Consider the following 23603-nt stretch of genomic DNA (forward strand, 5'->3'; position numbering starts at 1 on the left):
GTCAGGGTGCTGAGTCCAGCTTTGATTCTGTCCCTCCCCATCCTGCAGGGCCGTGCCCGGGCTGGGCTTCTTCTCCTGGTGTGGTTAAGGCATCAGAGAGCCACCCTCAGAGCAGTGCAGGCAGCCGGGGGCTGAGTCTGGTGACATTCAGAGAGCAGGGTGGCACACGGGCCATGTCCCCAGGGCCACCACAGTGCCCGGTGGCACAGCAGGAGCGTGGCAATCCCAGCAGCAGCAGTCAGTGGTTCGGGTTCCCCCTGCCCAAAGGAGATTTTTTGGGGGTGCTGGATGAGTCTGGCCAGAGGGAGAGCCCGCTCTGAGCCCTGGGAGCACATTTGGTGTCCCCACAGGAGCCTCCCAGGAGTTCTGTGGAGTCTGTAGGGTCTGTAGGGTCTGTGGGGTCTGTAAGGTCTGTAGGGTCTGTAAGGTCTGTGCGGTCTGTGGGGTCTGTAGGGTCTGTGGGGTCTGTAGGTTCTGTAGGGTCTGTGGGGTCTGTAGGGTCTGTGGGGTCTGCAGGGTCTGTGGGGTCTGTAAGGTCTGTAATGTCTGTGGGGTCTGTGGGGTCTGTAGGGTCTATAATGTCTGTGGGGTCTGTGGGGTCTGTAGGGTCTGTGGGGTCTGTAAGGTCTGTGGGGTTTGTAAGGTCTGTAGGGTCTGTAAGGTCTGTAGGGTCTGTGGGCTCTGTAAGGTCTGTGGGGTCTGTAAGGTCTGTAGGGTCTGTAAGGTCTGTGGGGTCTGTGGGGTCTGTGGGGTCTGTAGGGTCTGTAGGGTCTGTGGGGTCTGTAGGGTCTGTGGGGTCTGTGGGGTCTGTGGGGTCTGTAAGGTCTGTAAGGTCTGTAGGGTCTGTGGGGTCTGTAGGCTGTGTGGGGTCTGTAGGGTCTGTGGAGCCTGTAGGGTCTGTAAGGTTTGTGGGGTCTGTAAGGTCTGTGGGGTCTGTTGTCTCTGTTGTCTCTATGGGCTCTGTGGGCCCTGTGGTCTCTGTAGGGTCTGTGGGCCCTGTTGTCTCTGTGGGCTCTGCAGGGTCTGTGCTCCCTCTGGGCTCTGTTGTCTCTGTTGTCTCTGTGGGCTCTGTGCTCCCTGTGGGCTCTCTGGGCTCTGTAGGGTCTGTAAGGTCTGTGGGCCCTGTGGGCTCTGTTGTCTCTGTGGTCTCCATGGGCCCTGTGCTCCCTGTGGGCCCTGTGCTCCCTGTTGTCTCTGTGGGCCCTGTAGGCTCTGTAGGCTCTGTGGGCCCTGTTGTCCCTGTTGTCCCTGTTGTCCCTGTAGGCTCTGTGGGCCCTGTTGGCCCTGTTGTCCCTGTTGTCTCTGTGGGCCCTGTGGGCTCTGTGGGCCCTGTTGCCCCTGTTGCCCCTGTTGTCCCTGTAGGCTCTGTGGGCCCTGTTGGCCCTGTTGTCCCTGTTGTCCCTGTTGTCCCTGTGCTCCCTGCTCAGCTGTCCCCAGGGCTGAGGCACGGCCGGGCCCGCTGTCAAAGGCTGGTGGAGGACACGGACAGGGTGGGCGAGGAGGGAGGGGGGAAGTTGAGCAGCTCCAGCACGGCCACCCCCACGCTGCTGCGGCGGGTGAACATGCACGAGGCTGCCACCCACTTGTTGGTGCGGGGGTTGTACTTCTCGATGGAGTTCAGGCTGGAGCTGCCGTCGTTGCCCCCCACGGCGTAAAGCCAGCCGTCCATGGCCACCAGGTCGTGGGTGCTCCTGCAAGGGCCGAGCACAGAGCACAGCGTGAGGCTGGCGGGTGTTTGGGGAGCTCAGCGCTGCAGGGAGATGCCCAGAGCTCCAGCACCCCAAAAAAACCAAAAATGAACTGTGGGGGTACAAACAGGCACAGAGCCACAATTCCCCCTTCGCTCTGATACTCTCAAACCCCATCAAATACCAAACCTCATCAAATACCAAAATTTATCTAACACCAAATCTTATCTAATACCAAACTTCATCAAACACCAAACTGTATCTTATACCAAACCCCATCAAATACCAAACCCCATCAAATACCAAACCTTATCTAACACCAAACTTCATCAAATACCAAACCCCATCAAATACCAAACCCCATCAAATACCAAACCCCATCAAATACCAAACCCCATCAAATACCAAACCTCATCTAATACCAAACCTCATCAAATACCAAGCCTTACCTAACACCAAACCTTGTCTAATACCAAACCTTATTTTATACCAAACCTCACCAAATACCAAACCTTATCAAACATCAAAATTTATCAAATACCAAACCTCATCAAATTCCAAACCCCCTGAGCCCAAAATCCCCAGACTTGCAAGCCTTAATTCCCCCCACAGGCCAGCAGCATCTCTGTGGGCTCAGCCAGCTCAACCCCAGGTTCTTTCTGTCCACACAAAGTGCTGAGGATAAATCCCTCTGCAGAACATTCCTGCCACCTCCTGGCACACCCTCCAATCCCTCTGAGCCCAGCAGGATCATGGTGAACCAGCCACAAAAACCCTAAACCCTCATTTTTTTATGGTTTACAAGGCACAGAGGTGTGTGTGAGGCTGCAGAGGGGGCCCAGCCCCCCTTACCTGCGGATGTTCATGGGGGCCACGCTCTCCCAAGTGTTGGATTTGGGGTTGTAGCGTTCCACTGAGTTAAGGCAACTGGTGCCATCATTGCCACCAGCCACGTAGAGCATCCCCTCGAGCACGGCCACGCCCGCGCTGCTCCGGCGGCTCAGCATGTTGGCAATGGGGCTCCAGGTGTTGATCTGGGGACAGGGAACCCCTCAGCATCCACAGAGCATTGCCCACACACCCCTCAGAGCTCACTCCTGCTCTGGCCACACAGCTCCTGGCATGGAAACCCTTCAGGGGGCATCAGTTCTTTCCTCCCTGCTGTCCCCCAGTTCCCAGGAGGAATTTCTGCTGTCTGGAGAGCACAGCAGCAGCTGGCAGGAGCCACCCCAGGGGCACAGGGATGCCCTGGGCCACCAGTTGTGTCCCAGCTGAATGCCAGCCCAGCCAGGGGGTTGAGTTGGATCTATTTCCAGTCTGTGTGAGCGCAGCTGGGCCTTTGCAGCTCAGGAAAAGCCTCCAGGACCTTCCCTTTGATCCTTCTGCTGGAGCAGAGCTGTGTCCCTGGGCACAGCACGTGTCCCCAGGCTGGGTGTGCAGTCAGCAGAGCTCAGCTGGGAGCTGGGAACAGCTCAGGCCATGGATGGGATCCCTACAGGACTACAGAGAGTGGGGACAAAGGCTGTTCTGGTGGCCAAAACCTCACAGAGAGCTCTCACAGAGGAGCTTTGGGTCACTTTGCTCAGGACTGCACCATTCCCTGCTGATCCCCTCCACCTCACAGCCATGCATGGTGAGTTAAATTCCTCCAGGCACCCCTGAGGAGGGGAGAAGCAGAAGAGTCACCTGGATTTACCTGGGGCTCGTACTTCTCCACCGTGGCTAAGTGCGACGAGCTGTCGTAGCCCCCGACTGCATAGAGGTTGCCTTCTGCAAAGAGCCCCAGAAGCACAGGGATGAGCTAAAGACACGTCCCTGTCCCAGCACAGCCCCCCACAGTGTCACAGGGGCTGCTCTGGAGGTGCCCACACAGGTCCAGGAGCTGGGGATGGAGCTCTGAGTCAGCAGTGAGAGCAGACAGCAGGGCAGGGGACAGGCATGGGGACACTGGGACAGGTGGGAAACATCCCCAGGGAGATGCAGCTGGGGTGAGAGCAGGGCTGGGATCATCACTGAAAGGATTCCACAGTGAATCAGGCTGTTCCTCCCTTTCCAGGCACAGGGGATCACCCACAGGCTGCCCCTCACCCCAAACCAGACAGAAACAATTTGTGGGTCCCCTCAGGAGCTGCCTCCAGCGTGACAAACCCCAGTTATCAGGGAGGCTGGGAAGGGAGCACATCAGGAGGGGGCAGAGCAGCAGAAGGAAGCCCCAGCAGTGCAGCAGAGCTGCCCAGGACCCCCCAGCCCCCCTGGCAGCACCCACCTAGCGTGGCCACGCGGACGTAGCGCCTCCGGGTGCTCATGGCAGCGATGGAGGTCCAGGTGCCCGTCAGGGGGTCGTACCTCTCTGCACTGCAGCAGGCAGGGACACAGGGACAAGAGCTGGGACACTGGAAAAGCCCAGGTCACAGCTCTGGGACACAAGGTGGGACACTGCAAAAGCCCAGGTCACAGCTCTGGGACACAAGGTGGGACACTAGAGAAGCCCAGGTCACAGCTCTGGGACATTGGAAAAGCCCAGGTCACAGCTCTGGGACACAGGGACACTGCAAAAGCCCAGGTCACAGCTCTGGGACATTGGAAAAGCCCAGGTCACAGCTCTGGGACACAAGGTGGGACACTGGAAAAGCCCAGGTCACAGCTCTGGGACACAAAGTGGGACACTGGAGAAGCCCAGGTCACAGCTCTGGGACACAAAGTGGGACACTGCAAAAGCCCAGGTCACAGCTCTGGGACATTGGAAAAGCCCAGGTAACAGCTCTGGGACATAGGGACAAGAGCTGGGACACTGGAAAAGCCCAGGTCACGGCTCTGGGACACAGGGACACTGGAAAAGCCCAGGTCACGGCTCTGGGACACAGGGACACTGGAAAAGCCCAGGTCACAGCTCTGGGACACAAAGTGGGACACTGGAAAAGCCCAGGTCACAGCTCTGGGACATTGGAAAAGCCCAGGTCACAGCTCTGGGACACTGGAAAAGCCCAGGTCACAGCTCTGGGACAGGGGCAGCTCCCAAGGAAGATGGGGATAGACAGGGACAGAGGGAGGAACTGACACATGCTGGGTTCTGTTGGAGCACAGGGCCACAAACTGGGGGGATTTCCCACTGGAAGAAGGAGCTGAGCAGGAAAACATCTCCAGAAGGGCTCCCAGCTGCAAGGGCAGTGCATGCAGGAGCAGGGAGGGCTGCAGCAGGGCAATCCCTACCTGTTGAGGCACGAGGCCCCATCGTACCCCCCAGCTGCATAGAGGAGCCCATGCAGGGCTGCCACGCCCAGGCAGCTCCTCCTGGTGCCCATGGACACCTCGGGCTGCCAGCAGTTGGTGACAGGGTCGTAGGACTCCACTGTGGCCAGGTCAGAGGTGCCATCATAGCTGCAGGGAGAGAAGGGGACAGGAGGAGAAGAGAGAAGCTGTGGATCCCTGGAAGTGTCCGGGCTGGATGGGGTTTGGAGCGAGCTGGGATGGTGGAAAGTGTGTATGGCAGGGGTGGGATGAGATGATGAGATTGAGATGAGATGAGATGAGATGAGATGAGATGAGATGAGATGAGATGAGATGAGATGAGATGAGATGAGATGAGATTCAAGCTCCCACCCCAAACCAGTCTGAGATTAGAAGTGAAATAGGAGAGAAACACCCCATTCCAGGAGGCAGTGAACCCCCACAGCACAGGGAAGGGACTTTTCCGTGTTATTATCTATAACACATGGCTACCCCAGAGACTGGGGTCATGAGCTCAGGCCAATGCCCCAGTTCAGGAGGCAGAGTGAACCCTCATAAGACAGGGAAGGAGCTGTCCCATGGCTACCCCAGAGACTGGGGTCATGGGCTCAGGCCAGTGCTCCATTCCAGGAGGCAGTGAACCCCCACAGCACAGGGAAGGGACTTTTCCATGGCTACCCCAGAGACTGGAGTCATGAGTTCAGGCTAATTCCCATTCCAGGAGGCAGAGTGAACCTTTATAAGACAGGGAAGGAGCTGTCCCATGGCAACCCCAGAGATTGGGGTCATGAGCTCAGGCCAATGCCCCAATCCAGGATACAGTGAACCCTCATAAGACAGGGAAGGAGCTGTCCCATGGCTACCCAGAGATTGGAGTCATGAGTTCAGGAAGCCAATGCCCCATTCCAGGACACAGTGAACCCCAACAGGACAGGGAAGGGGATGTCCCATGGCTACCCAGAGATTCAGATTCAGGCTAATTCCCATTCCAGGAGGCAGCGAACCCCCACAGCACAGGGAAGAGACCTTTCCATGGCTACCCCAGAGATTGGGATCATGAGTTCAGGAAGCCAATGCCCCATTCCAGGACGCATGGTGAACCCCCACAGCACAGGGAAGGGACTTTTCCATGGCTACCCCAAAGATTGGAGTCATGAGCTCAGGCCAATGTCCCTATCCCAGGAGGCAGTTAGCCCCCACAGCACAGGGAAGGAGCTGTCCCATGGCTACTCCAGAGATTGAGTCATGAGTTCAGGAGGCCAATGCCCCATTCCAGGAGGCAGTGAACCTTTATAAGACAGGGAAGGAGCTGTCCCATGGCTACCCAGAGACTGGGGTCATGAGCTCAGGCTAATTCCCATTCCAGGACGCAGTGAACCCCCACAGCACAGGGAAGAGACTTTTCCATGGCTACCCCAGAGATTGGGGTCATGAGTTCAGGAAGCCAATGCCCCATTCCAGGACACAGTGAACCCCAACAGGACAGGGAAGGAGCTGTCCCATGGCTACTCCAGAAATTGAGTCATGAGTTCAGGAGGCCAATGCCCCAATCCAGGAGGCAGTGAACCCTCACAGGACAGGGAAGGAGCTGTCCCATGGCTACCCAGAGATTCAGATTCAGGCTAATTCCCATTCCAGGATGCAGTGAACCCCCACAGCACAGGGAAGAGACTTTTCCATGGTTACCCAGAGACTGGGGTCATGAGTTCAGGCTAATTCCCATTCCAGGAGGCAGTGAGCCTCCCCACAGCACAGTGAGCCTCCCCACAGCACAGGGAAGAGACTATCCCATGGCTACCCCAGAGATTGGGACCATGAGTTCAGGCTAATTCCCGTTCCAGGAGGCAGCGAACCCCCACAGCACAGCGAAGAGACTTTTCCATGGCTACCCCAAAGATGGGATCACGCTGACTCCAGGATGCCCTGCTGACCATCCATGCCCCCAGAACATCCCTGTACCACCCTCCCTGCCCCATCCTGTCCCCCTTACCCTCCCACAGCATACAGCTTGTTGCCGATGGCCGCGACGCCCACGCGGGCCCTGCGCGTGGACATGGAGGCCACCATGTGCCAGCGGTCCGTGCGCGTGTCGTACGCCTCGCAGTCACCGTGGATGGCAAACAGGCTCCCTCCACCTGCTCGGGGGGGCAAGGGGAGCCATGAGGCAGGCAACTGGACACTCAGGAATAGCTCAGCAAAAAACAACACAATGAGGAATGCTTGATGTTCACTGTGCTCGCAAAAATCGGGAGGAATTTGGGGGCAAACAGAGCCAGGACTTGCAAACAGGGTGAGGGCTGCAAGTGATAAATCCAAAACTTTAAATGAGCAAGAATTAATCTGAAGGTCTGGAATGTGCCCAAAAGGCTCAGAGCCATGCTCCAGAGACAAAGTTGAAAAGTTCAAGTGCGATGAAGAGTTTGGAAGCCTTCATCCTAGACTGTCAACAACCCCTGAATCGGGGAGGCACAAGCACAAAAGGATTTTTGGTTCATTTTAATATGAAGCGAGGCTAGGCGGGGCTAGGACATGAATATATATTAGGTAGATTGTGTAATCCTAAAGTTTTAGGGAATAAATAGCAGTAGTTTGAAATTTTGCTGTGCATGCTTTGGGAGGAATTATCCCCGTGCACCTCAGCACTGAATAAATGCACATCTGCTTTAAAACTCTCATTTCTCATGAGTTATGGAGACTTTTCCACAATGCATCAGCAAACAGCAAAAAAAAATCAGGATAGGGTTGGGATTGGGGTTGAGGGACAGCAGGGCCTTACAAGAGCACAGTGTCAGTAAACATTGCCCAAAAAAATGAAGATAGGGCTGGGATTTGGGGCTGAAGGTGGCAGGGCCTTACCCACAGTGAAGAGCACAGTGTCAAGCAAAGCAAAGAGCACTGTATAGGAAAACACAGTCCAAAAAAGTTGGGATAGGACTGGGATTGGGGTTGGAGGGCAACAGGGCCTTACAAGAGCACAGTGTCAGAAAACACAGCAAAAAAAAAATGAAGATAGGGCTGGGATTTGGGGCTGGGGGTAGCAGGGCCTTAAAAGAGCATGGTATCAGCAAACACGGCCCAAAAAAATCAGGATAGGGCTGGGATTTGGGGCTGGGGTGGCAGGGCCTTACCCACAGTGAAGAGCACAGTGTCAAGCAAACATAGCCCAAAAAAATCAGGATAGGGCTGAGATTTGGGACTGGGGGCAGCAGGGCATTACCCACAGTGAAGAGCACAGTGTCAAGCAAACATAGCCCAAAAAAATCAGGATAGGGCTGGGGTTAGGGGGGCAGCAGGGCCTTGCAAGAGCACAGTGTCAGAAAACATAACCCAAAAAAATCAGGATAGGGCTGAGATTTGGGGCTGGGGGTGGCAGGGCCTTACCCACAGCAAAGAGCACAGTATAGGTAAACATAGCCCAAAAAAATGAAGATAGAGCTGGGATTTGGGACTGGGGGCAGCAGGGCCTTACCCACAGCAAACAGCACACTGTCAGCAAACACAGCCCCAAAAAATCAGGATAGTGCTGGGATTGGGGTTGGGGGCAGCCGTGCTTACTCACAGCGAAGAGCACCGTATAGGAAAACATAGCCCAAAAAAATAAAGATAGTGCTCTGATTCAGGGCTGGGGTGGCAGGGCCTTAAAAGAGCACAGTGTCAGCAAACACAGCCCAAAAAAAATGAAGATAGTGCTGGGATTTGGGGCTGGGGGCAGCAGGGCCTTACCCACAGCGAAGAGCACAGTGTCAGTAAAAATAGCCCAAAAAAAATGAAGATAGAGCTGGGATTTGGGACTGGGGCAGCAGGGCCTTACAAGAGCACAGTGTCAGCAAACACAGCCCCAAGACAATGAAGATAGAGCAGGGATTTGGGACTGGGGGCAGCAGGGCTTACCCACAGCAAACAGCACGGTGCTGGCCCCCTCGCAGCGCCGCGGCCGCGTCCGGCTGTTGCCCAGGACCCCTCTCTGCTCGGGCATCAGGTGGTACTTGAGGGCCTCGATGAGCAGGTCCTTGCACTCCGAGTGGTGCCTCACCAGCAGCTCCGTGTCCACGTTGCTCATGAGGAAATCCCGGCTCAGCAGCGGCAGCCGCACGCACTTCATGAGCTGGGGGGACAGCAGGGTTAAACTGGAAGGGACAGGGTTAAAGGGGACAGCAGAGCAGGGTTGGGACATGGGAACGGGGTTAAACTGGAAAGGACAGGGTTAAAGGGGACAGCAGAGCAGGTTTGGGACATGGGAACGGGGTTAAACTGGAAAGGACAGGGTTAAAGGGGACAGCAGAGCAGGTTTGGGACATGGGGACAGGGCTAAACTGGAAAGGACAGGGTTAAAGGGGACAGCAGAGCAGCCTTGGGACATGGGACAGGGTTAAAGGGGACAGCAGAGCAGCCTTGGGACACAGGGATGGGGTTAAACTGAAAGGGGACACAGGGACAGGGTTAAAGGGGACAGCAGAGCAGCCTTGGGACATGGGGACAGGGTTAAACTGAAAGGGGACATGGGGACAGGGTTAAAGGGGACAGCAGAGCAGGCTTGGGACACAGGGATGGGGTTAAACTGGAAGGGACAGGGTTAAAGGGGACAGCAGAGCAGCCTTGGGACATGGGGACAGGGTTAAACTGAAAGGGGACATGGGGACAGGGTTAAAGGGGACAGCAGAGCAGCCTTGGGACACAGGGACAGGGTTAAAGGGGACAGCAGAGCAGCCTTGGGACACGGGATTAAACTAAAAGGGGACAGGCTGAGGTCAGAGATCAGAGAGAAACTCCACACTCAGAGGGTGGTGGGCCCTGGTACAGGTTGCTCTGCCCCATCCCTGGAAGCGTTTGAGGCCAAGTTGGAGCAAGCTTGGACAGTGGAAGGTGTCCCTGCCCATGGCAGGGGGGAATGAGAAGGGATTTAAGGTCCTTTCCAACCTGGACTGGGAACCTGCTGTTCCTGTCCTGTCCTGCAGTTTCCTCCAGCCATGTGCCCACCCAGCCCAGGCACTCAGAGATGGGGGCAGAACCAGATCCCATTCCCAGCACTCCCAACCTCTTCCCAGCCCATTCTCCCCATTCCCAGCACTCCCACCCCATTCCCAGCACTCCCACCCCATTCCCAGCACTCCCACTCCATTCCCAGCCCATTCTCCCCATTCCCCAGCACTCCCACCTCATCCCCAGCACTCCCATCCCATTCCCAGCCCACTCCCAGCCCACTCCCAGCCCATTCCCAGCACTCCCACCCCATTCCCAGCACTCCCACCCCATTCCCAGCCCATTCTCCCTATTCCCCAGCACTCCCTCCCTATTCCCAGCACTCCCACTCCATTCCCAACCCACTCTCAGCCCCTTCCCCAGCACTCCCACCCCATTCCCAGCCCATTCCCAGCCCACTCCCAGCCCCTTCCCAGCACTTTCCCCCCTTTCCCAGCCCTCTCACCCTGGGCACGTGCTGTCTCCTGCTGTCCACGTCGTGCTTGACCCAGCTGAGCACAGCCCTGTACACCTCCTCCTCCGAGGGCACGTTGAGGCTGTCGCTGGAAATGAGGTCCAGCACCTGCAGGGTGGGGTGGGGAGGGCACTGCAGGTTGGTGTGGGCTGGGAGGAGAGGGGACACTCCCAGCTCTGCCTCCTGGACATGCTGGGGGGGTCCAAACTGCCCCAAAACAGCAGGTGCAGCTTTGTGGGGACATCTCTGACCATCCTCCCTCCCTCTCCCCCTGCTGGGGCTGCAATGCCTGACCAGTGGCATCAGGGAGATGGCTCTGCTGGCTTTTGTCCCTGGGACAGACCCAGGAGCCCTGGCTGCTCCCAGGACTGTCCCTTCACCTGCCAGAGCTGCAGCAGGGGTGGATGTGTCATTGTCACACCCTCCCCTCATTGTCACTGCCCCAGAAATGGGTGAAGGAGGGGTCTGGTCCTGCTGAGGGACACACAGAGCCAGGACTGGGAATTGCTGCTGCCCAGGGAGATCAGCCAGAGGCCACGCTGGCACCACATGATGACCAACAAGAAACATTAGCTGAGCTGCTTTAAACCTGCCAGCCAGCACCTCTTCCCTGGGCTGTGCTCCCAGGGACAGGGCAGTGTGCTCACCAGTGACCAAAATTACCTCTGTCCTACCCCCCATCCTCATTTCCCATGGGATCCAGCTGCTGACAGAGCTCTCCCCACCCACTGAACAGAACCTGGGCACAACCCCTGCCAAACCCCATCCCCTCAGCACTTTGGGCTTTTCCCTACAGACAGAGCAGGAAAAGCTTTGCTGCACCCAGACCTGCACTCTGCCAGCTGGGCCTCACCTGTTTAAGGGGCAGCAACATGAACTCCTCTGTCTTGGACACCTCCACGAAGTGCTGGAGGACGTACTTGTGGGCAGACTTGAGGAGGTCGCTGCAGGAGTGGGTGTCAGCAAAGCCCCGGATGCCCAGGCAGTTGGAGGGGTCGAGCTGGCTGAGCAGGAACTTGCAGCAAGCATCCCTCACACCATTGAGCTGAAGCAGGCTGGCAGCAGGGAGGAGGGTCTGGCACAGTGGGAGAGAAAGGGGGAAAAGGGAGTTTGCAAGGCAAGGAAAGGATTTTCACCCTCGTCCCACTGCGAGGCACAAGCACAGAAAGGTTTGGTGAGCACAGAAGCACAGAAAGGACAGAGCACTGCTGGTTTGTGAGGTGAAGAACAGCTGGGAAGGACACCTGGAACACCCTGGGAAGGGGAGCAGCTAAACTCCCTGAGCACTGGCAGGTCCAGCTGCCAGCACAGGAACAGCTGGCAGTGCTGAGCAGGAGGAGAGAGGAGCCCCCAGGAGGCAAACGTGGCACAGAACAGCTTTGTGGAGAGGGGAAATTTGGGGAAAAGCTCCTACCTGCACATTCCCCTCTCCCACCACGATCTCAGCCGTGTAGGCATACTGCACCAGCTGCTCCAGCGCCTGGGGGTCGATGTCATGCAGTGTCACATGGGTCTGGCGGCTCTCACTCATCTCATCTGGGGCACAGGACACCAAAAATGAGCAAAAACCCCTCAGCAGGGTGTGTGGAAAGAGCTCCATCCACCTCCACACAGAGCCCAGCCCAGGGAGGTTTTCAGCTCTAGGGATTGGGGGCCAGGAGAAAGGGCACCAGGATCCTGTGCAGGGAGCTGAGGGCAAAGGGAATCAATCAGGGTAGGGAGTGAAATGGAGGATTTAACCATGCATGGAACAAGTGGTTTGGTGGAAAGGACACCAGGATCCTGTGAAGGGAGCTGAGGGCAAAGGGAATAATGGTAGGGAGTGAAATGGATTTAACCATGCATGGAACAAGTGGGTTTTTTTGGAGGGTTTCCTGCCCAGCTCTAGGGACTGGGGAGCAGGACTGGAAAGGACACCAGGATCCTGTGCAGGGAGCTGAGGGCAAAGGGAATAATGGTAGGGAGTGAAATGGAGGATTTAACCATGCATGGAACAAGTGGTTTGGTGGAAAGGACACCAGGATCCTGTGCAGGGAGCTGAGGGCAAAGAGAATCAGGGTAGGGAGTGAAATGGATTTAACCATGCATGGAACAAGTGATTTTTGGAAGGTTTCCTGCCCAGCTCTAGGGAATGGGGACCAGGAGAAAGGACACCAGGATCCTGTGCAGGGAGCTGAGGGCAAAGAGAATAATTTAGGGAAGGGAGTGAAATGGATTTAACCATGCATGGAACTAGTGGTTTGTTTTTGGAAGGTTTCCTGCCCAGCTCTAGGGATTGGGGAGCAGGACTGGAAAGGACACCAGGATCCTGTGCAGGGGCCTGAGGGCAAAGGGAATCAATCAGGGAAGGGAGTGAAATGGAGGATTTAACATGGAACAAGTGGTTTGGTGGAAAGGACACCAGGATCCTGTGCAGGGCGCTGAGGGCAAAGGGAATCAATCAGGGAAGGGAGTGAAATGGAGGATTTAACATGGAATGAGCTGCATCCACCTCCACAGCCCAGCCCAGGGAGGTTTTCTGTCGAGCTCTAGGGAGAAAGGACACCAGGATCCTGTGCAGGGGGCTGAGGGCAAAGGGAATCAATCAGGGAAGGGACTGAAATGGAGGATTTAACCATGCATGGAACAAGTGGTTTGGTGGAAAGGACACCAGGATCCTGTGCAGGGAGCTGAGGGCAAAGGGAATCAATCAGGGAAGGGACTGAAATGGAGGATTTAACCATGCATGGAACAAGTGGGTTTTTTTTGGAAGGTTTCCTGCCCAGCTCCAGGAATTGGAGGCCAGGTCTGCAGGATGGGGAACAGGATCCTGTGCAGCAGGGGGACACCAGCACCCTGCAAAGGGACCCAGCAGTGAAATGAGGAACATCCCAGCACCGCTGACAGAAATGACCCAGGACAGGGGCAGGGAGGGGAACTGGAGAGGGGAGGGCTGTGAGCCGGTCCCTGGGGAAGAGAGGACTCTACTTGCTTGTGAACATGGCGTGGAAGTAGGGGCTGCACGAGGCCAGCACCACCTTGTGGGCCTTGATCTCCTTGGTGGCCACGTGCAGGACGATGTCGCAGAGCAGCCCCCGCTGCCGCATGCGGTTCATGCACACGAAGGCGTCGTGGTAGTGGCGCTTGGAGTTGTGAGAGATGCTGTGCCCGTCCCGGTTCAGCAGCTGCACACCCCCCTCCATGGCTGGGCTGGGCTGGGCAGGGGGGTGTCCCTTCCCACCGCCTCTGGGGTGGGGGAAAGCAAAGGGTTAACCGGGTTTGGGCGCTGTGCTGACAGAGAAATGTTGTTTGGTTCAAGCAGAGAGAGGGAATTCGGGTTCAGTTCTTGCTGCTGGGCTTCCCAGAGATGCTGTGGCAGGGAATCCCTGGAAGCATCCCAGAGATTTTGCTCAGAGCACCCTGGGATGGTGGAAGCTGTCCCTGCCCAATGAACCAAAGGAGAGGGAAATGGATTTCCCAGAGATGCTGTGGAAGGGAATCCCTGGAATCATCCCAGGGATGGAGCTCAGAGCACCCTGGATGGTGGAAGCTGTCCCTGCCCATGGAACCAAAGGAGGGGGAAATGGATTTCCCAAAGAAACTGTGGAAGGGAATCCCTGGAAGCATCCCAGGCAGGCTGGATGGAGCTCCCTGGGACGGTGGAAGCTGTCCCTGTCCATGGAACCAGAGGAGAGGGGAATGGATTTCCTGGAGAAACTGTGGAAGGGAATCCCTGGAATCATCCCAGGGATTTTGCTCAGAGCTCCCTGGGAAGGTGGAAGCTGTCCCTGCCCACGGAACCAGAGCATTTTTACACTCCCTCCCAACCCAACGCATTCAGTGATTCCAGGAAAACAAAACCTGATCAAGGAACATTTATTCACGCAGAGATTTCCTCCCCCTGGTGCTGTTTGCGTGCAGGCTGCTCCAAAAGGCCTTTGGCTGCCTCTGCATCACCCAGGAGCCTGGATGGGGAGGGGATGAGTGAGCAGCAGGAGGAAGGAGGGGGAGGCAGCAGGGAAAAAGGCAGCTTGAATCAAAAGCGAGCTGCCCCCGCATCCCTGCGGCGAGAGAATCCCCTCGGCTCCTCCACACCTCCACATCAGCCCTGCTGAGCCTAAAAATAGCAGCCCAGCATCCTGTGCCTGCTCAGCCACGGATGCAGGCAGCTCTTCCCTTTCTGGAGAGCAGTTGTAGCACGTACAGGATCTGGGGGAGGAAAGCAAAGATGAATAAACACGGTTCCTGCGCGGGGAGAAGCCTGCCGTGCCCTTTTCTGTTTGCACACCACCAGTGCTACGAGACTGCTGCTGTCCCTGCCAGGGAGGGCTCAGGGCAGAGGTAGCAGGGCCTGCTGGTGTTTTCCAGCAGGGTGGAAGAGCCCAGGAGTGTGGTTTTGTCCTCCCACAGCCCGGTTTGGGGAGCTGCAGCATCCCTGGGACACCCATGTCCTAACTCACATCTGGGTGAGATGCACACAGAAAGGTTTTTCATTATCAGCATCCCTGGGACAGCCCGGCTCCTAACTCACATCTGGGGGAGATGCACACAGAAAGGAGATTTTCATTATCAACATCCCTGGGACACCCAGCTCCTAACTCGCTGCTGGGGGAGATGCTCACAGAAAGGGGATTTTCATTATCAACATCCCTGGGACACCCATCTCCTAACTCACATCTGGGGGAGATGCTCACAGAAAGGTTTTTCATTATCAGCATCCCTGGGACAGCCCGGCTCCTAACTCACATCTGGGTGAGATGCACATAGAAAGGGGATTTTCATTATCAGCATCCCTGCCTGGGTCCAGAGGGTCAGGGTTAAGATCCAGGGGATCAAGGTTCAGCTCCAGAGGGTCAGGGTTGAGCTCCAGAGGGTCCCCTCTCCAGTGCCACTGTCCCCTCTCCAGTGCCACTGTCCCCTCCTCAGTGCCACTGTCCCCTCTCCAGTCCCACTGTCCCCTCCTCAGTGTCACTGTCCTCTCTCCATTCCCACTGTCCTCTCTCCAGTGCCACTGTCCCCTCCTCAGCACCACTGTCCCCTCCTCAGTCCCACTGTTCCCTCCTCAGTGCCACTGTCCCCTTTTCAGTCCCACTGTCCCCTCCTCAGTGTCACTGTCCTCTCTCCATTCCCACTGTCCTCTCTCCAGTGCCACTGTTCCCTCCTCAGTGCCACTGTCCCCTTTTCAGTCCCATTGTCCTCTCCTCAGTGTCACTGTCCCCTCCTCAGTCCCACTGTCCCCTCCTCAGTGCCACTGTCCCCTCCTCAGTCCCACTGTCCCCTCTCCAGTCCCACTGTCCCCTCTCCAGTCCCACTGTCCCCTCTTCAGTGCCATTGTCCTCTCCTCAGTCCCACTGTCCCCTCTCCAATCCCACTGTCCCCTCCTCAATCCCATTGTCCCCTCCTCAGTCCCACTGTCCCCTTCTCAGTGCCACTGTCCCCTTTTCAGTCCCATTGTCCTCTCCTCAGTGCCACTGTCCCCTCTCCAGTCCCACTGTCCCCTCCTCTGTCCCATGTCCCCTCCACCCCACAGGACCTTGTTCCCACCAGAGCTGTTCTGCAGAACAAAACCAGTGTGGAGAAGGGGCTGGAGCCCCAGTGCTGGCTGTGCTGAGCTCCCACCTCTGAACATTCCTCCTTTCCCTGTTCCAGCCTCACTCCCAGGAAATGAGGGGCTGTGGGCTGGAATTAACGGGGAGCACTGCCTGCACCACAGAGGAGCAGTGTCCAGGGCTGCAGAGGGGGCAGGAAGCACAAGGCCAGGTCTGTGGGGACAGCAGCAGCAGGGCACGTGTCCCCATGGCTGGGACGGATGTGCTGCCTCCCCTGGAATAACTCTGAGGTTATGGAATACGAAAAAAAAAACCCCAAAAAATAAAAAAAGAGGCGTTTGTTTGGCTTCTCTGCGCCAGAGCGTGGCCATGCATAACAGCTCTGTTAATTAATGCAAATGATCCCTGCCCAAAGGGAGGCCTGTTCTCTCCACACAAAAAAACCATATTTTGCTGGGAGTGAAAAGAAGTGTGCTGAGCAATAAACAGGGAACAGAGGATCCTCCAGGGAGAAGTTGTGAGCCTGCCCTTTCCCCGTGGAGAATGGCTTTTTGTTGGCAGCCTGGGAGGGGATTCAGTGTGTGGCAGGAGGGCTGGGAGGCAGCAGGGACACATCCTGTGCAGCTGGGGACAGGGGATGGGGGCACAGCCTGACACACAGCCAGCCTCAAAGCCATCCCCTCCATGTGTCCCCAGTCCCTTTGTGCCACATCCCTGGAAAATCAGCTGTTTGTGGCCAGCTCTGCCTCTCCCACACGAGTGCTGCCTTTGGAGAGGACACAGAGCTCTCCCTGGCACCCAGCTCCAGCCCAGGGTGCCACAGCCAGCTCTGCAAGGTGCCAGCTCCCCTTCAGGGCCACAGCTGTGCCCTCCAAAATGGCACAGAAACTCCCCTGGGATGGAGCAAGAGCCTGGATCCCTGGGGAGGGAGAGGATCACAGTGAAGCAGCATTTTTTCATCAATAACCAAATGCCAGGGCTGTTCTCACAGCTACAGCAGATCTGCCCTGCCCTCACCCCTCAAACCCCAGCATCACTAATTATCTCTTCTTTCAGAGGGCCAGCTACAAAACAAATCCCCTCCCCACCCCAAACACGAGCAGAGAGGATGGGAACCATTTGCAGGACCCAGATGCAGAGCAGGCCCCAATTCCAGGCAGCTGTCCCCAGCAGGACGTGTCACATCAGTGTCAGTGGCACAGAAAAACCAAACACTCTGGGGTTTGCTCCTTCCTGAGCCCCTGGCACGCTCTGCCTGCACCCAGGGAGCTCAGGCAGGCCCTGGCAGCAGCAGCAGCTCCTCCACAGCAGCTCCATTGTGTGCTCAGGCAGTGCTGGGAGGGAGGCAGAGCAGGGAGCTGCTCCAGGAGCAGGGGATGCTCTGAGCTGCAGATCCTCAGCATCCTCCTGGCTGAGCTTTGCTCCTGTGCAGAGGTCAGGGTTGATTTTGGATGGAAATGTGGCAGTGAGGGAGCTGGAGCCAGCCCTGCATTCTGGAGGGAGGCAGGAATTGGGGAGCTGGAACCCCTGGGTGGGGACATGGGGACACACAAATGGGGTGAGCAGCAGGACCCAGCCTAAAAACCCCTCCTAACCTCCTGCCCTGCATTCCCTCTGCCCTTGCCCTCCGTGGCCCAGCCCCTGCTGCTCCTGCAGCTCCCTGGACTGAATCTGCTGGGAGGGAGCCACAAGGCAGGGCAGAGCAGACAGAGCTGAGTCTGCAGGACTGAGAATCCCCAGCTCCCAGGAGGGTTGGGGCTTTTTATTTTTTTTTTTTCTTCCCTTTTTTTTTTTTTTTTTTTATATGAATTAGGCATAACTGACACGCACTGAATCCTCCTGTCTAGACATCTGCAGAGAAGTGACAAGCTGCCAGGGAGGATGTGGAGCCTCGGCAAGGGGGTGGGGAGGACAGGGAAAAGCTGCACTCAGTTTGGCAGCTCCAGGCACAGAGACAGTGCTGGCTCCAGGCAAGAAGGGCACTGAGCTCTCTGACCCCAGCAGAGCCTCTCAGCCCCTCCCTGGGCTGGCAGGGCACACACCAGCCAGCAGCTCTCTGCTCATTCATCATCTTCTTCCTCCTGGGGAGGTTTTTTTGGGAGCTCCAAGTCGCCCCAAAAAGTGAGAGGAAGGAGCAGGAGGCAGCTCAGTGCCCTGGGATGTTCTCACATCTCACAGGGATGAAGGGCATCCCCATCTCCTCCTCCTCCTCCTCCCCTCCATGGGCAGCAGCTCTTCCTTCAGACCCCTCCAAACCCAGCTTTGGTCTCTGTGTTTTGGAACCTCAAGCAAGTTTCCATGGTTGAGGGATTCCGAGGCATCTGTGCCAATATTTGGGTCATTTTCAAGGGATTGGCTGTGAGGGTCAGGACTGGAGGAGATTATGGAGAAACAAGGGCTGGGAATGGATTCAGCAAAATGCACAGGACCCCAGCTGCACTGGGGCTGCCACAGAGCTGGACAAAAACCAGCCCAAAACCCAGCCCAAAACCAGCCCAAAAACCAGCCCAGAAACAGCCCAAAAACCAGCCCAAAATCCAGCCCAAAACCCAGCCCAAAACCAGCCCAAAAACCAGCCCAAAAACCAGCCCAAAACCAGCCCAAAACCAGCCCAGAAAACAGCCCAAAAACCAGCCCAAAAACCAGCCCAGAAACCAGCCCAAAAACCAGCCCAGAAAACAGCCCAAAAACCAGCCCAAAACCAGCCCAAAAACCCAGCCCAAAAATCAGCCCAAAACCAGCCCAGAAACCAGCCCAAAACCCAGCCCAAAAACCAGCCCAGAAACCAGCCCAGAAACCAGCCCAAAACCAGCCCAGAAACCAGCCCAAAAACCAGCCCAAAAACCAGCCCAAAAACCAGCCCAGAAACCAGCCCAAAACCAGCCCAAAAACCAGCCCAAAAACCAGCCCAGAAACCAGCCCAGAAACAGCCCAGAAACAGCCCAAAAACCAGCCCAAAAACCAGCCCAAAAACCAGCCCAAAAACCAGCCCAAAACCAGCCCAGAAAACAGCCCAGAAAACAGCCCAGAAACCAGCCCAAAAACCAGCCCAAAAACCGGCCCAGAAACCGGCCCAAAAACCGGCTCAAAACCAGCCCAAAAACCAGCCCAGAAAACAGCCCAAAAACCAGCCCAAAAACCAGCCCAAAACCAGCCCAAAAACCAGCCCAAAACCCAGCCCAAAACCAGCCCAAAAATCAGCCCAAAAACCAGCCCAAAACCAGCCCAAAAACAGCCCAAAAACCAGCCCAAAAACAGCCCAGAAACCAGCCCAAAACCAGCCCAAAACCAGCCCAAAAACCAGCCCAAAAATCAGCCCAAAAACCAGCCCAAAACCAGCCCAAAACCAGCCCAAAACCAGCCCAAAACCCAGCTCAAAAACCAGCCCAAAACCAGCCCAAAAATCAGCCCAAAAACCAGCCCAAAACCCAGCCCAAAAACCAGCCCAGAAAACAGCCCAGAAACCAGCCCAAAAACCAGCCCAAAACAGCCCAAAAACCAGCCCAGAAACCAGCCCAGAAACCAGCCCAAAAACCAGCCCAGAAACCAGCTCAGAAAACAGCCCAAAACCAGCCCAGAAACCAGCCCAGAAACCAGCCCAGAAACCAGCCCAAAAACCAACCCAAAAATCAGCCCAAAACCAGCCCAAAACCAGCCCAAAAACCAGCCCAGAAATCAGCCCAAAAACCAGCCCAAAAACCAGCCCAAAACCAGCCCAAAAACCAGCCCAAAACCAGCCCAAAAAACAGCCCAAAGCCCAGCCCAGTGGCTCTGAGAGGAGCTGGAGACACCACTTGGCTTCTGAAGGGAAGAATAACTCCATGCCATGAGGCAGCAGCAGGGAAAGCAGGACAAAGCACTCAGATCTGCTGGCTGCAAACAGGCAGGGAGATCTTTACAGCTGGACAGCACTGAAATAATCCTGCTGTTCTCCAAACCAGGAGGTCACTGGTGGGCACCCACACCTCCCAGGGATGGAGCCCAAAGCCTCCTCCAGCCCCTCTCTGCCAGCACAGCTCTGCACCTCCTGCTCTGAACAAGCTCTGAGCTTCTGTGGAGCACTGGGAAAGTCCTTCCAAGGCAGGGAACAAAAGAATTCCCTCAGATCTTCTGGCAAGCAGCAGCACTGAGCTGTGAGGAGTGTGTGACACCATGGCCTTGAGCTCACTGGCCAAGACCAGCAGGTCCCAGACCCTGAGAATTGCAGCTGGAGGAGCTGGAATTCCTGTCCCTGAGCAGCCACATCCTTCAGGGATGGTTTGCAGCAGCCAGGCAGAGCAGATGGAGCCTCTCAGCCCTCTCAGCCCTCCCAGCCCCAGGGTTTGGAGGCAGGAGCAGATCCAGGAGGCAGCCCCAGGACTTCGGAGGGGCTGCTGGAGTTTTGGAGCTGAAATGCAGCAAAGCAGGACCCAAGCAGCCTCCTCAGCCTTCAGGGGACGCCTGCTTTGATTCCATCTGCAGCCAGCCAGGCTGGCACGAGGCAGCAGGGGCAGATGGCCTCTGTCTGTGCTGGCAGGACAAAGCTGTCCCCAGTGCCACCCCCACCGAGCTGCCCTGGCTGGCAGGGGCACCAGGGACCCTCCCAGCTCCCTGCCACGCTCAGGAGAGCGGCTCCCTTGGGATGCTGGGCTCCAAAGCCAAGAGAGCAGGTGCCTGTTCTGCCTGCCAGCTCCTGGTGTGCTCTGAATTAGCTGCTCTTTGCTGTGATTCATTAATCACTCAGTGCTCAGGAAGGAAACTCAGATCTCTACACCCAACATCTCCCCGAGTCTTACTCACTGCTGTGCTGAATAAAGGATTTCCAGCAGCTGTTCACGGGTCAGGAGAGAAACTGGGGGTGCAGGGGGAAGGGAGTGCAGAGAGGGCTGAGATTTGGCTGCAGGGATCAAAACCAAAAGGGCACAGAAGGGCCAGAGAGCCCCAAACACTGGAGCTGTAACAAACCAGCACCTCTCTAAAGGTGCTAAAGGATGCTAAAGGCAGCCAGGAACATCCACGTGTTGCTGAATCACTCCAGAATCACCTCCAGCAACGCAGAGCACCCCGGAATTACAGCAAGAAGTCAAAGGAGAGCTGGAATCCTGCACAGAGAGCCAGCAAGGCGAGGGCACTGCTCCTGCAGGCTGGCACAGAGGGGACAGCGCAGGGACAGGATGGGGACAGGACAGGGACAGTGCAGGGACAGAACAGGGACAGCATCAGGATAGTTCAGGGACAGTGCAGGGACAGTGCAGGGACAGAACAGGGACAGGATGGGGGCAGGACAGGGACAGAACAGGGACAGGACTGGGATGGGACAGGACTGGGACAGCATGGGGACAGGACAGGGACAGTGCAGGGCCAGCACAGGGACAGGGATAGGACAGGACAGGGACAGGACAGGACAGGGACGGAACAGGGACGGGACAGGACAAGGATGGGACAGGGATAGAACAGGAGAAGGACAGCACAGGGACAGCTAGGGACAGGGACAGGACAGGACAGGGACGGAACAGGGACAGGACAGGACAGGGATGGGACAGGACAGGGCCAGCACAGGGACAGGACAGGGCCATCACAGGGACAGGGATAGGACAGGACAGGGATGGGACAGGGATAGGACAGCACAGGGACAGCACAGGGACAGGACAGGGCCAACTCAGGGCCATCACAGGGCCAGCACAGCCCCTCGTCCCCCCTTGCCCGGGCACAGCGCTCACCTCCCCGCACACGCAGCGCCTGCCCAGCAGCAGCGCCAGCCCAGCCCGGCCCGAGCAGCCGGGACCGGCTCCAGCTGCAGCAGCAGCAGCGAGGCTGTGGCTCAAGGAGAGCCCTGGCAGCCACTGCAGAGGCCACAGCAAAACCTGCATCCCACGGACCCACAAGTTTCCAGAAAAGCCGAGGCAACGCTTTCCTCCTGCCCGTGCCCTTCAGCTCCGAGCACCGAGCCCCGTGTGCGACACCCAGGGCTGGGGACAGGGACACGGGATGGGGACACGGGCAGGGCTGGGGACAGGGACGGGCCAGCCCCGCTCTGCGGCGGCTCCCGGGGCTCCGGAGCTGCGGCTTTTCCCTTTTCCAAGGGGATCTCTCGCCAGCACTTGGCAGAGCGCAGGGAGGGAGGGAGGGCACAGGGATGCTGCCGGCCCCGGAGGTGATGCCGCGGTGCGGACACAGCGGCCACAGAGGCTGGGAAGGGCACGGGCTGTTCCAAACCTCCGCAAATACTTGGGAACGACACCGCTTGTGCCAAAACCTCGGGAAAGGGCGGCGGTGGTGCCCCCGGACGTGCTGCGTGGTACCCAGAAAGCAAACTTGCTCTCAGAGGAGGGAGCAGCGCCGGGAGTGATGGAGACGGTGCCAGCAGCATCCCCCGGTGACCCCTCCGCTGTGTCCCCATCCCTGGTCACCCCTCCGCTGTGTCCCCATCCCTGGTGACCCCTCCGCTGTGTCCCCATCCCTGGTCACCTCTCTGCTGTGTCCCCATCCCCGGTGACCCCTCCGCTGTGTCCCCATCCCTGGTCACCCCTCCGCTGTGTCCCCATCCCTGGTGACCCCTCCGCTGTGTCCCCATCCCTGGTCACCTCTCAGGTGTCCCCCCATCCCCGCTGACCCCTCCGCTGTGTCCCCATCCCCGGTGACCCCTCCGCTCCTCCCCGGCCCTGGTGGGAGCGGGGACAGGGGGACACAGAGGAGGCAGAAGAGGCAGACGGAGAGGAAGAGGAGGCAGGGCCGTGCCCCGGCGGTACTCACGGCTCCGGGGCTGCCACGGGGATGCTGCGGGTCCCCGCTCCACCCGCACCGCTCCGGGGATTCGGGGCGGGCCGGGGCCGGGCAGGTGCGCGGCAGCGGCGGCTCCGGGAGCCGGGGCGGCCCCGCGGCTGCGGCTTCCTCCGTCACCCGGAATAACCCCGCGGGAGGCGCGGCCCGGCCCGGCCCGGCCCCGCACGTGTGTCCGTGTGCGGGCCCAGCGCTCCGAACCGAGCGGCACCGGCCCCGCTGCGGGCCCGGCACCGGCACCGGCACCGGGGGCGGGGCCAGGGCGGGGGGGCGGGGCTCAGCGGGATAAAGGGGCGGGGCGATGAGGACAGGCCACGCCCACTGTGGATGCGCGCCGCACAAAGGGCGCGAGGGGCGGGGTTAATGAGGGGGCGTGGTTAGTGGGGGTGGGCGTGGCCTGGACGGGGTGTCCCAAAATAATTTATGCATGAGGAGATTTTGGGATCGTGGAGGCCAAGCTGGGACAGATCCCCGCCTTGTCACCAGCCCAGAGCGCTGAGGGCACCTCCAGGAGTTCCTGGGACACCTCTGGGGGTGGGCACTCCAAACCCCTGCCAAGGCCTGGTCAGCCTTTGCACGGAGAAATTCCTCCTGATGTCCAACCTCCACACCAGAAAACTCCGTCCTTGTGTGCTGTTGCTTGTTACGTGGAGGAAGAGACCATCACTGCCTCGCTACAGCTTCCTGTCAGGTTTTTGGGGCGACAGAGAAGGTCCCACCGAGCCTCCTTTCCTCCAGGCTCAGCTCCTTAAGGACGTAGGACGTGTGGTGCAGAGCCTTCCCCAGCTTCGTGCCCCTCCCTGGGACACCCTGCAGCCTTTCCAGTGGGCACAGGGTACCCCAATATCCTTCCAGTGGACACACAGCACCCCAATATCCACCCTGCAGCACCCTAGTGTCCTTCCCGAATTGGGAACCGGACACAGCACTGGAGGCACGGCTCTGCAGTGCAGAGAACGGAGATAA

General features: G+C 57.7%; 1 protein-coding gene across 3 annotated transcripts; it reads right to left on the reverse strand.

Annotated features, from left to right (window-relative positions):
• Positions 1-1351: 1351 nt before the first annotated feature.
• On the reverse strand, positions 1352-22707 carry KLHL17 (kelch like family member 17). 3 transcript variants are annotated; one of them, XM_033079717.1, is made up of 12 exons: positions 22611-22707; positions 13322-13575; positions 11765-11886; positions 11204-11425; positions 10342-10458; positions 8808-9021; positions 6907-7051; positions 4899-5066; positions 3955-4043; positions 3385-3458; positions 2541-2722; positions 1352-1691 (listed from the first exon to the last, which is right to left on the reverse strand). In XM_033079717.1, the coding sequence occupies exons 2-12, from the start codon at positions 13530-13532 to the stop codon at positions 1463-1465; spliced, it is 1773 nt and encodes a 590-aa protein (XP_032935608.1). In that variant the 5' UTR covers positions 13533-13575; positions 22611-22707; the 3' UTR covers positions 1352-1462. The 3 variants fall into 3 exon arrangements, with proteins under 3 accessions (XP_032935608.1, XP_032935605.1, XP_032935609.1); XM_033079714.1 differs by having other exon boundaries at positions 6907-7054; XM_033079718.1 differs by lacking the exon at positions 22611-22707 and having other exon boundaries at positions 6907-7054; positions 13368-13442.
• Positions 22708-23603: the final 896 nt, after the last annotated feature.

The sequence above is a fragment of the Catharus ustulatus genome, chromosome 24 (genome assembly GCF_009819885.2).
Source record: "Catharus ustulatus isolate bCatUst1 chromosome 24, bCatUst1.pri.v2, whole genome shotgun sequence".
Lineage (NCBI taxonomy): Eukaryota > Metazoa > Chordata > Aves > Passeriformes > Turdidae > Catharus > Catharus ustulatus.

What these genes read in the sequence shown, in the direction of transcription:
- KLHL17 (XM_033079714.1), bottom strand. Translation starts at nt 13,532, where the DNA reads ATGGAGGGGGGTGTGCAGCTGCTGAACCGGGACGGGCACAGCATCTCT. An exon ending in GGGGCCTCGTGCCTCAACAG is followed by an intron (nt 4,044 to 4,898) that starts GTAGGGATTGCC and finishes TGCCTGCTGCAG; the next exon opens with TGCAGAGAGGTACGACCCCC. An exon ending in GCCCCCATGAACATCCGCAG is followed by an intron (nt 1,692 to 2,540) that starts GTAAGGGGGGCT and finishes CGGCCCTTGCAG; the next exon opens with GAGCACCCACGACCTGGTGG.